The sequence below is a fragment of the Oryzias latipes genome, chromosome 2, assembly GCF_053564925.1.
Source record: "Oryzias latipes strain Hd-rR chromosome 2, Olatipes_Hd-rR_3.1".
Classification (NCBI taxonomy): domain Eukaryota; kingdom Metazoa; phylum Chordata; class Actinopteri; order Beloniformes; family Adrianichthyidae; genus Oryzias; species Oryzias latipes.
The window spans coordinates 10909335-10923913 of record NC_136238.1 but is presented as its reverse complement, the minus strand read 5'-3'; the positions used below and the strand labels follow the sequence as shown (position 1 = coordinate 10923913).

The 14579-nt window shown below is 40.9% G+C and overlaps 1 protein-coding gene across 2 annotated transcripts in view; it reads left to right on the top strand.

The window, feature by feature from the left end:
- The window catches only part of cfap221 (cilia and flagella associated protein 221), a 45418-nt gene extending 34609 nt beyond the window's left edge, over positions 1–10809 (top strand). For both annotated transcript variants that reach the window (XM_023965589.2, XM_078942787.1), the window contains exons 20-24: positions 1911–1989; positions 2083–2183; positions 8019–8111; positions 8211–8318; positions 10392–10809. In XM_023965589.2, the coding sequence (XP_023821357.1) occupies positions 1911–1989; positions 2083–2183; positions 8019–8111; positions 8211–8318; positions 10392–10518 (508 nt within the window). In that variant the 3' untranslated portion in view covers positions 10519–10809. The remainder of the gene's footprint in view (positions 1–1910; positions 1990–2082; positions 2184–8018; positions 8112–8210; positions 8319–10391) is intronic.
- Positions 10810–14579: the final 3770 nt, after the last annotated feature.

Genomic DNA, 14579 nt, shown 5'->3' with positions numbered 1-14579 from the left:
AAAAAACAATACTCTCACCTCAAGTACAGTAAACATGCTCAAAATGTAACCAGAAAATTCAAACAAAAAGGGTATGTTTATAGTAAAATCAGGCCACAGTTGTCTTTGTCAGTCGCTGAAACATATCTTCATGCAATCATCATGTCTACTGTATTGCATTGTCTGCCTGCTTTGTCACTTGCAACAAATGAAATTCGTGAACCAATAAAAACTTTACAGTAGAGTCTATGAGGTCCATCATAGGCTCCCAGGCTGGTTTCACCATTCCTCTGTAGTATCGCTGTTGAATGCTTTAACATTTCAGAATTGTACTTTAAGACACGGACTGAAACTTTAGAACCAAGTTCTAAATGGAAACACTTCAGCAGCACTCACTGCAATGGCTCCAAAACTCAGATCCACCAGATGTGGTAGATCTGGTAAAGCCACAAATGGACTCTTGCGTTATCCAGCATTTAGGAACGCCTAAAAAACAGAACTCTAACATCACCAAGTCATTTTAAAAGAACGTCTATACTCTATTTAAAAGACAGATCCAGCTGTAATCACTGACATTGCTACCAACTTCCCCTCATGCTGTTTCTTCTTATGAACTATTTACGATTGTTCTGCATTTGTCTTGGTATGTGTGTTGGATGTCTTGGGTTATTTGTTCTGCAGAGCAGGAATCTGTGGAAAAGCAGTTTATAAACTGAGTCAGACCCAATTGTTTTTAATCTTTTCCTGTTTTATAAATGAATGAATGACTGAAAAACTGTGTTGAGCTTTGTCTCATAAATGAATGAGGCCAAAGTGGAGACTGTTTACCCTATATAACCATTCATGTCATATTTAAAACACATTTCGGAGACCCCCTATTTCATTAGCACGATCAAACCTTCCTTAAAAGCTCATTGTATGTAACATGGTCCATATTTCCTGCCCTGTAGTTCATTATCATTCCACTAGGGGCAGTAGAAGGGCTTTCACAGCTCATTTCAAAATGGCTGCTTCCATGAACTCTCAAAAACAGTTTTGGCGGGAAAAGGTTTAAAACTTTATGGTGAGAGTACCTCATCTTTTGTTAATCATTTAAATGCCTACTTGCTACATTGAAAGAATACAACATTTATTGGCAATTAATTCTTTGTAACACAGTTACATCACGTTAAAATGTGCAGATCAAATGGGACACAGAGAGTAAATAAGGTGCTTTTTTCCTGAACACTTTCCTGAATGTTTTGGTAACCTAAACTAACATTGTTGTGAGTCAAACTGTAACAAATCACCCAAGATATCATAATTGATACTATTTATATCTCAATTTTTTTGTGGATCTCTGTTTAATATCCTAAAAAGTAGAACTTTATTTATCTGATATAGTGGGTTCACAGGATTAAACTGAGATCTGTAATAGGAAAACAAATCAAGCAAAACTTTGCATCTGAAGACCGTCCAACCAGCTATCAGGAACAGTGGATGTTAGTGCTTACATTCAGTTTAGTGGGATTATCAGTTGATTATTAAACTTGAATCAAAAAAGACGAGCAAATCAGCATAATTAAACGAGAAAAGTAGCTTTTGAGATAGATGATATAGGCGTAGGCAAAAATTAAACCTGACCAACTTTCTCAGATGCTGTGATACAATGTAACCTTTAAGTAACTATTGTAATGTAAAAAAAAAAAAATACATAAGTATCTAGAACTTTTTGATTGGTTAATAAAAGGCTTCTGTATAAATCTGATTAGTAATAGATCATATTTAAGTCTTTTTTTTTCATTTTGCTCTGTATTTACAGTGATCAGATGACTTTGGATGAAAAGAAATAGTATTAAAAGAAGGAACGTTAGTTTTTGTGTAAACCGAACTGTCTTTCTGATTGAACATTAAAACATTTATGCTTTTTTTAAACATTTTTTTTATTACAGGTATTCATTACCTGAGAACAACTCGAGCAGCTTTGGAGCTCAGACCTCAAACAGTCAGAAGAGGTTTCTCAATTACAAAGTAATCTATTTTTCATTTGTTCTTTGAGTCTTTAATGCATCGGTAGCTGTAAAACTCATTGCAGCTGTTTGCGTTGATGTATTCCAAACCCAGACGGAGCTGAAGAAAGTCATGACGTGGCAGAACTTTGATTCCAAGTTGCTAAATGATTTGTCGAGTCAACCGGCTCTCAGCAGTGCCAGCGCCCCTCGGAGGTAAGCCAGATCCTGTTTGACGATGTTTAGTCCGCTCAGCTCTTTCCTCTCACTTCCTGATTGAAGCTTGTTCAAAAAGTAAAGGTAAGTTGAGCCACATGCAGTTCTTCCAATAACCACAGGGGGAGTTGTAACACAGTGGTATCAGCGGCTGCAAACACATGAACACACATTTTACATTATAACTGTTCTTTTTCATGTTTTTTCAAAAAGGTTTCGTGTTTTTTGATGATCTCATATCCTGCCGGGATGGCACCAACCTACTAAATAGAAAAGTTGTCCTTTTTCTTATAACTAATCAGTGCTTCTGTTCAGTAAAGTAATATTAAATTCTGCTTTAATGCTGTCTTTGTGCTGGAAATCCTTTTAGCTTCTTGCAAGCATAAATATCTCATAGTTAGATGTCAAACTGTGCTGTTTCACGCTTTCTTTGAAAAAAATAAAAGAAAAGTCTCTTAGAATAAGATAAAAAATTTAGATTTTTTCCCTTGAAGGTAAGCAAATAGTTTAGACCAGTGTTTTTCAACCTTTTTTAAGCCACGGCACACTTTAACCTTGACAAAAATCCGACGGCAAACTAGCATAAAAAAAAAACAAAAAAGGAGAGACTCATAGTCTGTATTGATCTACAGCCCCTCCACGGGGCAATCTCACGTGCATTTTTGTAATAATTGTGGCAGAAAAAGCTGGAAGCTGCAACTGTTTTTTCTAAAAGATGTAATAAATGTTAAGTTAGAAGATTTAAAAACTGTTTGATGTGTATTCGTTGTGGTTTCAAGACGTTTAACAAGGACGACTCATAGTGCGCAGAGACGCTGTCACTTTAACCCAATGCATCATGGGAGATGTGGTGCAACCAGCCGCCGAACACAGATAGACTCGCTTCTCTAAACTTCATGGTTTTGTTCACTTTTTCCACGGTCTGACACCGGATTCTGTGGAAAGCTACACCGCTAAAGACGAGCTTTAGCTGGTATTTTTGTTGGAATTGAGAGACTTATGAGCAGAATCAGAACAAGGAAGTGAAGACTTTAACCACTTCTGGTTGGTCAGACTGATGACATGTGATTAAGTCTCCAAGAACAATTGGTGGAGACAGTAAAAGGGGCGGGACTTTTCCTAAAAGAGCTGACGCTACGGCTAAATCGTGGTACTATCATTTTTATCAAAATATCTTTAATAGAATCAAATAAACACAAAGAAAAAAGTATTTTATGATCTTTCATATTCCTAACTACTCTGTGTTTTATCAGGGCCTGTTTGGATGAACAAAGAGCTGATGTCCTGGAGATGGAAAATGTTTTTAGAAAACAATTAATGATGGATGCAATCATCAAAAACACAACGTTGGGGAAATCCATTTCTTTGCACTGCAGTCACTTTGGATATTTCATGTTTTCAGCAAAAAGATTTTTATGTGTGTTGACAGAAAATCCTTGTCCTCATGTCTCATGCTTTTTACCTGCTTTCGCCTTAACCGCTCCTCAAACTGGATTTCTCGCAGTTATTTGGTATAAATATGTCATACGAAAGACCACAAAACTTCCATCGTCTGCCAGCTTGCATGATGTCACATCTATTGTTCGTAATCTACCCCACAACTCATTTTACATTTATGGCCAGCTAGAATTTTTCAGGCTGCGTTTTATAAAAACTGCTGGTGTGGTTATATTTCTGTCATTCTCATTTTTTTTTTACAAAAAACAAAACATGAAAACTGTCTCGGTTGGATGGACGGAGTTGCTCATTCATATAAAATCACTTTTCTTTTTCTGCTGCTGTGCGAGATCTCTGTGTGGGTGTTCCTGCAGAATCTAGGTCACACTGTACAGAGGCAACGTCTTTACTTTTACACCCAAAAATAATGATCTGTTTTTTTTAGCTAAAAGGAAACCGAGAAATAGGTTTTTTCTTGTTGTGCATTGACCGACGGCGTTGGTTCCATTTGACCACACTTTCCGCTGCAGCCTGTCACAACCTCGGCCAATTGGTGGTGCACACATTTTCCCTGACCCATCAGTATATGTTGTTCATCCTGCCGGACAGAATGTCCCCAACAGTGTTTGTACACCAAAGCTTGATTTGTAAAAACATTTAAAAATGCTTGTTTTACAGGAAATTTAAGGAGGTTTCTTTAGTTAAATCTCCTCCTCGTTTCTTTGTAAAGTAAGTTTACTGAAACCCTCCTTTGACCTCTTTACATTTCTGCAGCTGTGTCATTATCTGTCTCTACACAGATTTTCACTCAAGTCAAAGAATCATCAAAAAAACGACAAAAAATCCCCAAAATTGCAGACTTTCTATATGTTTTATGTACATAATAAGTTCACACAGAAAAATAAGAGTCTAAGATATTAAAAACAATACAGTTCTTAATGTTGAACTGCATATATTTCTACCATCCATCCATTTTCTTCTGCTCATGTGGGACCGGGTCATGGGAGCAGCAATCTAAGCAAAGATACCCAGACTTTTCTCTCCACAGCCACTTCCTCCAGTTCCTCTGGGGGGATCCTGAGGTTGTTCAGAGAGCAGTCGAGAGATGTAGTCTCTGCAGCATGTCCAGGGTCTCTCAGGGTGTCTCCATTAACCGCCACCATAACGTAGCGGAGGGGCTTGAAAGCTTGGTTGATCCAGGGTGCTGTCTGAGGTTTACCTATGGTAGACAGGTCCTGGGTGACGAACCACACAAAGAGCGGTTCAGAACCCCCTTCATGAGCAGAATCCATTGACTGCATATGAGAACCAGACTGAGCAACCCGCTGTTCCCTCGAGTTCTAAATGGGAAGTACCAGCTGGTCCCCAAAAAAAATCGAAATCCTGTAGACTTCTATTGAGAAAATACAGGTATTACTCTGTCTTTGTGTTTGTCAGAATAACCATTCTTGATTTACCACGTCTTTTTAGCATGTTCTTGCTAATCATATTTTTTTATTCATGATGTTTTTGCTTCAGCACACGTTATTCAAGTTATAAACAGGCCAATCGGATGCGTCAATAAAAGTAGGTGGCCTCGCGTCGAACGTTCACAATGTTTGTTTGACACATTCTCTTAAGCCCGCTTTCAGTAGAAGTGGTGTGGCCTTCTAACACGCTCACCACTGATTGGAGAGAGTGTGGTTGTCACAGAAATGTAGACTAAGCCCGACATGGACCAATCGCGGCTTACATCTGGCTCCAACATGGCAATGGATATATCGTGGAAAAATGGCAACAGAGTTGACTTCATTTGGTTGGAACTGGAGTCGAGGCATTTTCTATGGGTGACGTCATACTAGATTAGACTTCTATTTTTATATCCAACCAGATTCAGTTCCCCAGATTGGTGTCACTGGGGCCCCTGGGGTTGGAGCTCGTAGGCAGGCGCCCTGTGTCCGGCACCCTTCCCACAGGTCCCGGTCGTGTCCACACCGAAGTTATTATGCAACCCCCATGGGCCCATCACCTGCAGGAGAGCCCAAAAGGGGCAGGTGCATTGTGGTTTGGGTGGCAGTTGAAGGCAGGTGTGTCGGCGGCCCAAACCCCAGTCATTTCAAATGACCGCATAAAAAGGTAAATATTGGTTTCAGTGAATATTATCCAAAAGAAAACATTTTTGGAGCCAAACTGTTATCTCGTTTGTATTCTTTAAGTTGGACTGAACTCAGTGAAACCATTGGAGCTACATTTCCTTTAGTCTATTTGATACCTTGTTATTCCGCTCATTTTTGTTTGCTATTGCATTTCTTTTCGGTACCAGTGTAAAGTGGGCGGGGCTTGTGGTCGTAAATTCGCCGAAAGCCAAACTGACCTCTGTTTCCTGTTGTTTTTCGACAGCGAGATAGAGCTCTGTAAATGCCGTTCACCCCACAACTCAGTTTGATTAGAATCACAGGCAAGGAAGAAAAAAACGAAATACAGTCATACTCTTCAGAACTGAGATCTCAGATGTTACTCTTATAAAAGCTGCTTCATAATCTTCAGAATACGCCTGGCAGAAGATGACTGGTTGAGTCAACTAAAACGAGTTTTTGTTTTCTTTTCAGCTGATGTTTGGCTAGTTTCTTATAAGATCTCCTTTTATGTTTAAAGCTCTAAAACCCTCCGTCAGCCATATTTATATTATGGTAAAAAACACCATCGCCACCGTCCAATGGGCAGGCATCAACAGAATCTTCAATATTGGCTGCTGCCGCCCGATTTTTTAAAAAGAATCATTGGCGTTGTCATGAATGGAGACAGCAGGAGTCAGGCGTCGGCCAGACGGGGACAGCTGGGCGGCCACAGGGCGGTGGCAGCAGCTCCAATTGGACGATATGTAAATGTCTTCGGACGGCGACTGTCCATACCAAGTGCCACCGGTGGTGTATATAAAAAGCGGACCATTCTGCACCACTGGTCATCCGCAACTTAGATTTGAACACACGTAATCTTGTCAATTTACAAATTTACACATTTTTAGACAACATGCCTCCCAAGAAAGCCAGCAAGGGCAAAGCCCCAGCACCCACGAAAACGAAGGTCAAAGCAATCCTACCACATCAGGAGTCTTCATCGGATGAAGAGCATCAATGCTGTCTCCCCATTTACATGCAGGACCCACAGTGGCCAGGATCAGCAGATTGTTGTCTGGTCATCGTCGAGTGGCCGCGCTGCTACTGTCAGTTTCTAACAAACAGACGGTGGCATTGGGACGGCAGGACAGAGACAGGGGAATGGCTGGCAGTTTGTAATTAGCTGATCATCAGACGATTTTTTGGGACCTTGGAGACCTTCCTATAAGTCATATGTTGCGCTGCTCCCTTCCTGCCACCTGGCTGTCTCTGGACTGCCACCGTGTGCCCTCATAATGTGCCCGGACCGATGTCAAATAATCGTCTGGTCACTGTAAACTTCTTCTTAAAGCCTCCACGGCCGCTGCGCAGTGTGCAGAACTGCGACTACCACCTCCCGATCACAAATGCTGTAGCGCAGCCACCTGCTGGATTTGCTGAAAAACTTGCATTTAGTGTAACTGTAGTCCTAGCTACCTACTACGTTGTTGCTTCTCGATGACACTAGGAGAGAGAACTTTAACCTGGGAGCGCGCACAGAAACCATAAGAGGACAATGTTTGGCCGTTGTCTGAGACGTTCATGTAAAACAGGCAGCTCCTTCATACTTTATTTCATAGGTGTAGATCATTTATTCATCGGTACATGCTTGAATATCAGGCTGTTGAGTTGATCCCTATTTGACTGTCTGCCAGACTAGTTGATGGTCTTTTTCACCGACCGCTTGTAGTTATATATTTATATATTTTGTATCTGGACTTGCAGCCTCAGCATCACCTTAAGCTGATTTACTTCCATCTATAAGAACCCTTTGCATTTTTTTTCTTGCCTCCAAATCCCAGCTGTTGGTATCGACGCTTGTAAATCGGCATCCCACTATCCTTTTTATTTTTTATACCTGGGCGAAGAATGAGGAGGCCTCTGCATCCCACCTCCTGCGTGACACACTGCAGCTCATCCTCTGCTGTCAGGAAAAATGCTTGGGGCCATCCTTTTAAACCTTTTACCATTTTCAGCGTACAAGACCTCACCTCTGTCGCACACCGACTCACCACCAGCATCAAGCGCTCTGACTGTAAACATGCAAATTCCCGCTCTAATCTCTCTGCTTTATACTTTCTTTTCAGTCTGTTTGTGTGTTTCCTCATTAGGTGATAAATGCTTGTTAGTGAGGGTTTTATGTGCTTCCCTATCAGGCGTCATCTCTGTTCAGGGGGAGGCTTCAAACAACCCTCAGCACTTCTTTCATCTCTCCCAGAGAGTTTGTGAGCATTATCTCCTCGTCTGTGTTTGTCTCCTGTAGGTCCATCGACTACAACACAGATATCCTCCGTCTCGCAGCGCCTCCTCCCCTCCCCGCTCTCCCTGATGATCTGGTGCCACTAACAGACACGCCGTGAGCTCACACACTTGGCTGTTGACACAGCAGCGCCTCTTGTTGTCTCCTCCTTTGTATTAGCCCTTAAATAACTCACCGGCACTCACATGTGTGCAGGTGCGACGGCTCAGGAGTGCAGCTGACACCTGAGATGATCCGAGCCGAGTTCCTGTCTGGGAAAGCGCTGGTCGCCAATAGCAACCTCACCGCAGGACTAACAGCTCGGTCAGTTTAGAACTAGCAGGATGTGTGCATGTTACTAGGAAAACTGGTTAGAAACGCAAGGTTTTCAGGTTTAATGAGTTGGAGCTCAAGAAGTGATTTTCTTTTTTTTTTACTTTTGGAACGGACAAAATAAAACTGAGTTTTACGAGGGGAAGCAGTCAGTATAAACCAAACATGAAGATATTATTTATTTTTCCCACAACATACTGAACATACCAACACTACTGGGACTTTATGCACGTCATCCAAACGTCCCTTTAACGCGGCATAAAATCAATTTTAAACCACATTTTCTATTTATAGGACATTAAAAATAAACCAAAATCTAAACGTCAGACAATTGGGTTTGTAATAAATCAGTCAATTTTAACTTATCGTTATAGAATTGCAAAAACCAAACAGGGTTTACTAATATATCTAAGGGTTAATAGCAGATTAGCTTTACATTATCAGATTGCACGCCGTGGAAGCCTGAATTTGCTTCCGCAAAGTCCAGCATTTTCTGATAATGCATACTTTGAAGGCCATTAACCCGCTTATACCATGGTCACTTAAAAAAAAAGAAATACTTATTCAATCACTTTTTAGTACTTACTTGTAATGTTTTTCGGTTCGGATCTCTTTTTCGCAAAAAGCTGACCATTTGTTACGTGGTGCGGCGCGTTGTCATGTTACCGTGACGACGCTCCGCTTAGCCGGCTGAGCCGTTCCCGACAAAGTGATATATATGCTGATCGTCACGATGTGTTAATAAATAAAGCATCAGTTCAGAGAGAAAGTTCCCCTCCTACCGCTTGTTTTTGTCCAGATGATGAAGCTAAAGTTTGTTTTAAAAGAGCCGGCTCAGTGACATTTAAGCTACTTCTTTTTGAAGCGTGCATTATCGGCTTTTATACCATGGTCCGGGCGAATACTCGATTCCGATTGGCTGCTGGGTGTGCATTAAAAAGTGATAACGCACAGTGATAAACGCACGCCCCAAAAAGAAGTTCCGGTCACCTATCCTAAATATTCTGTCACGTCAGAGGGTTCAGGCTTCCACGGGGTGCGTTAAAAAGTGATAACGCATATTTCGTCGCCCATTAACCCTAACTTAATCCATACACAGCAGCCAATCAGAACTGAGTATTCACCCGGGCAATGGTATAAATAATATTAACTGGAGCTGTCACAGGTGACAGGAAATAACACACACTCTTTAAATCACCGTAACTCTTAAGATGTTTATGGACTTAACACAATTCCAACGGAAGCGCTAACCTGTTTTTCTTCACGTCAGAATCCATCGGTTTACGTTAATTGCGTAAACACTTTACTGTTGTAAAGGGTTGCATGTCTGCGAAAGCTGCATGCACGTCAAAGCCCTGGTTTCAAAGGGTGAAACTCCTCCATTCTTGTTGCACAGATGATGTAAGATTGGTGGTGGGAGGGGCTGTAAGCTAGTGGGAGAGAGTGTTAACGGATGCATGAGGGGAAGTAGGGGCGGGCTCACTCCATGCCAGTGTTCCCACCCTCAAATCGGAGGCAAATTTCTAATGATGTCCTGCTTCTCTGCAGAAACTATGTGCTAGAAAAATGACAGCTTTTTTTTTGGACTAAAAATGGCATAATCATAATTAAAAGACCGCTGGGAACAATTTTACAATAGATGAAAACAGAATAAAGATCAGCTGTTTTTTTGAGTTACAGTTCCTCAAATAAGAGGAATGACACTTTAAGGAGCATCTCCCTCTTCTAACCTTAAACAGACCTGTTGCTGTCTTCAGATTTACAATAGGCTAATACCTGTTCCTTCCAACTATTTTAGAATTTAGTTGTTTTAAACAATCAAGTGGCTCACGCTATAACTCCACATGTTTTTTTTTCTGGTTTTAAATGTTTTATTATTCTTACATAACACGACAAAAAGCCCCACTTAATGTGACCGATCTTCTGTTTGGGTTTTTTAAAGAGTTTCCAGCCTATTTAAGGAGATCTGTTTATCATTTTCCTCCTTCTCCTCACGACTTCAGCTGCTTCTCAGCGCCTTTAACCCCCTCCTATCAGTAATGTGGAGTTCCTCTGTCACCGCAGGGAGCGTCACGCAGAGGAGACCCGCCGATCTGAGATCAGCCAGATGGGGAGAAGAGTGATGGCCAGGCTGAAGGAGCTCCAAGTCACAGGCAGAGAGACCCACTCACCGGCAGAGGAGTGTGAATAGGCAGAACCCAGCACTCCAAAGGCACATTATACATCCCACTCGCCACATACACTCCGAAAAAAACCCCACCTTGAAGGCTCTTTTTCCACCCACTCACAAGTACTAGAAAGGTTTTAAATGTGTTACTCCCGCCTCCAGTCAGTTCCTCTGCAAGCACAGCTGCAGTGTAGTGTGAAAATCTGCAAATAATGAGGCAGTTTTCCTGCAAACGCAGAAGCACGGAAAGCCGTCTGATATGTTCTGATGCTTTTTCCCCAAAATTTGACATATAAAGCAACAGATTGAATCTTGTAGATGCATTATTGATTTTTTATTTTTTTAAATTCACTGTTCACATGAATGAAAGCAACCCAGCCGAGGTCGGAACGTAAACAAGGGAGGTTCGCCCACCACCCATAGAGGGAGCTCCGACTCTGTGAGTTTGGCGGCAGCCAGAGAAGGGTGACCACATCTATTTGTCCTGAGTTGCGGGCTGTAAATACGAAAAACAATTCCCTGCATGAACTCCCTTTTCCAGACAGAAATATGCAAAAAAAAAAAAAAAAGGTCACATTGTTCAGACATGGACTCGGATCCTGGCAGGAAAACTGAAGCCCGTAGCCATCTGACTTCCCTGTCAGGGTATATTCAGATGACAGCAAAGGGTGCTCTTTAAAGGACACTGCTCCGGCTTTTTTTTTTTTGCCACAAAAGGAGAATTCAACCGAGAAATTATGATAAAGACCCATCTGATGGTAATCTTCCTCCTCTTTACAGCCTGTAATCCCCAAGGGAAGCAGGCCTGCACCTACATATTCATTTCAGAGAACAAAGGTATATTTAATAAGTAATGGGCTGTGTAATGACAGCAAAAATGACTCAGCATCTATCTTTTAAAAAAAAATATTTCATTAAACATCCGTGAATGTCTTCAAGAGTGAAAAACCGCTTCGTTTCAGCCCTACAGAAAATTAAGTGTTTTTCTCTTGATGACCGAGCAGTCCTCCCAAAAAAAAATAATATATATATATATATATATATATATATATATATATATATATATATATATATATATATATATATATATATATATATATATATATATATATATATATACTTTTTTTAATGCCCAAAAAGAAAAAGAGGCCATTTCTGGTGCGCAACACCCCCCTGTCTGCCGTCCCATCGACCGTAGAGTGAAACCCCCGGGAATAAGTCGTCAATAACCCTCAGCTACAATCTCCTTCTCTACCTGCTTTTCTTTTTTTTTTCTTCTTTTTTCTTCTCACACATTCCACCTTATTATTTTCCTGCTCTGCTTAGCTTTGCCTTGAAGTTGCAGCTTCACTTCAAGTCTGGCAGCTTCTGTCAAAAAGCTGGACTTAATTCAACTCTAAATAGTCCTTGTCTGCTTGTAGAGCAGTGTTTACGCCGTCAAGGCTGAACTTTGCCGTTACTTATAAAAAGCTCTGAAAGGAAAGGACTGTAAAGATGACGGAACGGACAATTCAGAGAGCATACAGGCTCGGGAGAAATCGGAGCTAAAGAATCCCAAACCTAAAACCTAAAGAACCGAAATGTTTCACAACTTTTTGGCTGCAACTGTTGGGCCTCTGTCTGCGAGGCTTAATGGCGGCGCACCTGAACCATTTGCAGAGCGGAATGACTGAAAGGCCGTCCAAATGATACCCCCGGCGCATTCCGCCGCGGTCCAAATTGAGTGCATTCAGGTGGGAGGAACAGCAGAGCTGGCACAAATACACGGCGAGCTTTAATGGAAGCAGGTCAGAAAGCAACAACAGGGTGAGCCGGGGTTGTAGTCACCCAAATACAAGCCCAGAACTTACTGTGTTTCCGTGCACCGGGTCACCTCAGTGACGCTTTCTGGTTGATTATAATTTTCAAAGTTGGCTGAATTTTTATTTATTTTCAGTCTTTTTTATATATATTATATATTAATATATATACCATACAACAGCAATCTTAAAGTCCCACTCCAATCATATTTTGATCCATTGTAAAAGAATTCCTAGTGGTCTTCTATTTATGATTTTACAGTTTTTAGCTAAAATGAAAAAATACTGTGTTTTCTAGGACATAGTTTCTGCAGAGCGGCAGTAAACCCTCCCTCACTTCCCATCATCCATCTGTTTCTCTTTCGCTAGCTCACAGCCCCTCACTTCCAAAATCTAACACCACCAGTGCAACGAACAGCCAGCAATGTTGGAGCTATCCAGCCGTTCCGGTTTGAGCCAGATTCCAGCTCAGACGAGGAAAACCAAGACGTACATGAATCTGTTTGTCTGCGACAGAATGGATGCAGCAGAATGGAGCTTGTGGCTCGCCGAATGTAGCTTCTACATCACAAATAGAAGATTTATGAAATGGTACTTTTTTGCCTCCTTCTGATTCACATTGATTTAAATGAAGAAATACTTAGAAATATAGGTGGAGCCGGTTTAGCTCGTGCTGGTTTGCGGCGCCTTCCGTCCGTGAAACCAGGGTTCGACTCCGGGCTGCTCCCTGTTCCCTTCTCTACCTCTGTGCCGGTTCCAAGCCCGGTTGGAGAAGGTTGCGTCAGGAAGGGCATCCGGCGTAAAACATTGCCAAATTTACCATGCGACTTGTTCGCTGTGGCGACCCCTGATGGGAGAAGCCGAAAGTGGAAGAAGAAATACTTAGAAATATAGTTCTGAGCTTAATTTACTTTAATAGAGGTGTAACAATTCAATTTTAAATTATTTGGAGTTGCCGATCAGATTCCCAGTTAATATTAGTCCATTTTGAACGATCCGATTCACTGACCTAAAATGGATCCAGTTCATCTTTATCCAAAACTTCAACCTGTGTGACTCAGAGAGAAATATCTGGGTACAATACAGGTGAAGTTTTCCAGATTCCTTGTATTTCTTGCAAGATAATCAAGTGTAAAATAAATTTGTGTACAAGTAAACAAGAATTAATGGCAAATTCATTCAAATTTTATCTTTTATTTGATTTGAAATGTTTTTTTTTTCAAGCAATCAAAGCAAATGCAAAAAAACAATACAATCAGCAGTTCAACATTCATACTAAGACGTATCAACTTAGGACAACTAGATAAGAGACATTTTAGTTCCATAAAGTTCATCCCGCTGTTTGTTTTTATTTACATCAAAATAATACAAAAGGAACATGATTAGAACATTCTACCAAATCAAATGGTCACATCTCTTTGCTATATTCAAAGTCTTTCCACACATTGGACTGGAATGATAGGAAGATCCTTTTTTTTTGCTGACATCACATAGGTTTTGTCTTTTGAAGGCACTTGATGTTTTATAGTAAATAAACCTACTCTACCTAATCTAATCCACATGGTATTTTCCAATATCGATTGGATTATTGGTTTATCTCATGTTGAATCCTCTTTTTTAATGGTATAGATCAATTCGATTCGGCCTCAAACAAATCGATCTGGTTAGATCGTAGGCATAGCAATCGATTGATTGTTATACCACTATTCTTTACATATGTCCTTTGTCATAAAAAATGCCACAATAACATGTGAAAAACACCATTTTCATTGGAGTGGGTCTTTAAGGAAACAGTTGTAACATAATCAGAACATACTGTTTCCTTTCCGAGCTTTTACTTTACATTTGAGCACGTGAGCAATGCCAAGAAAGTTCACCAGCAGTTCTTTATGTATTAATGATCAGTCAGAGTGCAGACGTTTACAAAAGCAATGTTTTTGCAAGTTCTCCACTTTGGAGGATTTAAAAATGTGCAGCACAATGCCAAGAGTGAAAGACATTAGCGGTTATCCGGAGGGAGAAACAGCGTCAACAACCAACGCGCAACTAGACACTTGTTTCTATTATTTACGGAATGATGTCCTACTTTTTTGCAACTGAAACTAGAGCTTATCACGAGACAATCATTAGGATGAATTACAGAAATCCCTCTGCGCATACCTTCAGCTCTTAGCCCTCTAAAAGGCCGGAAATGGGACAGTTAGGACTCCAAGAGCTTCTGGTGTTCTTTGTCTGAACAAACCGTAAGATGAGTGAGCGTCTCCATTTAAACAGAGAAAGAACTGG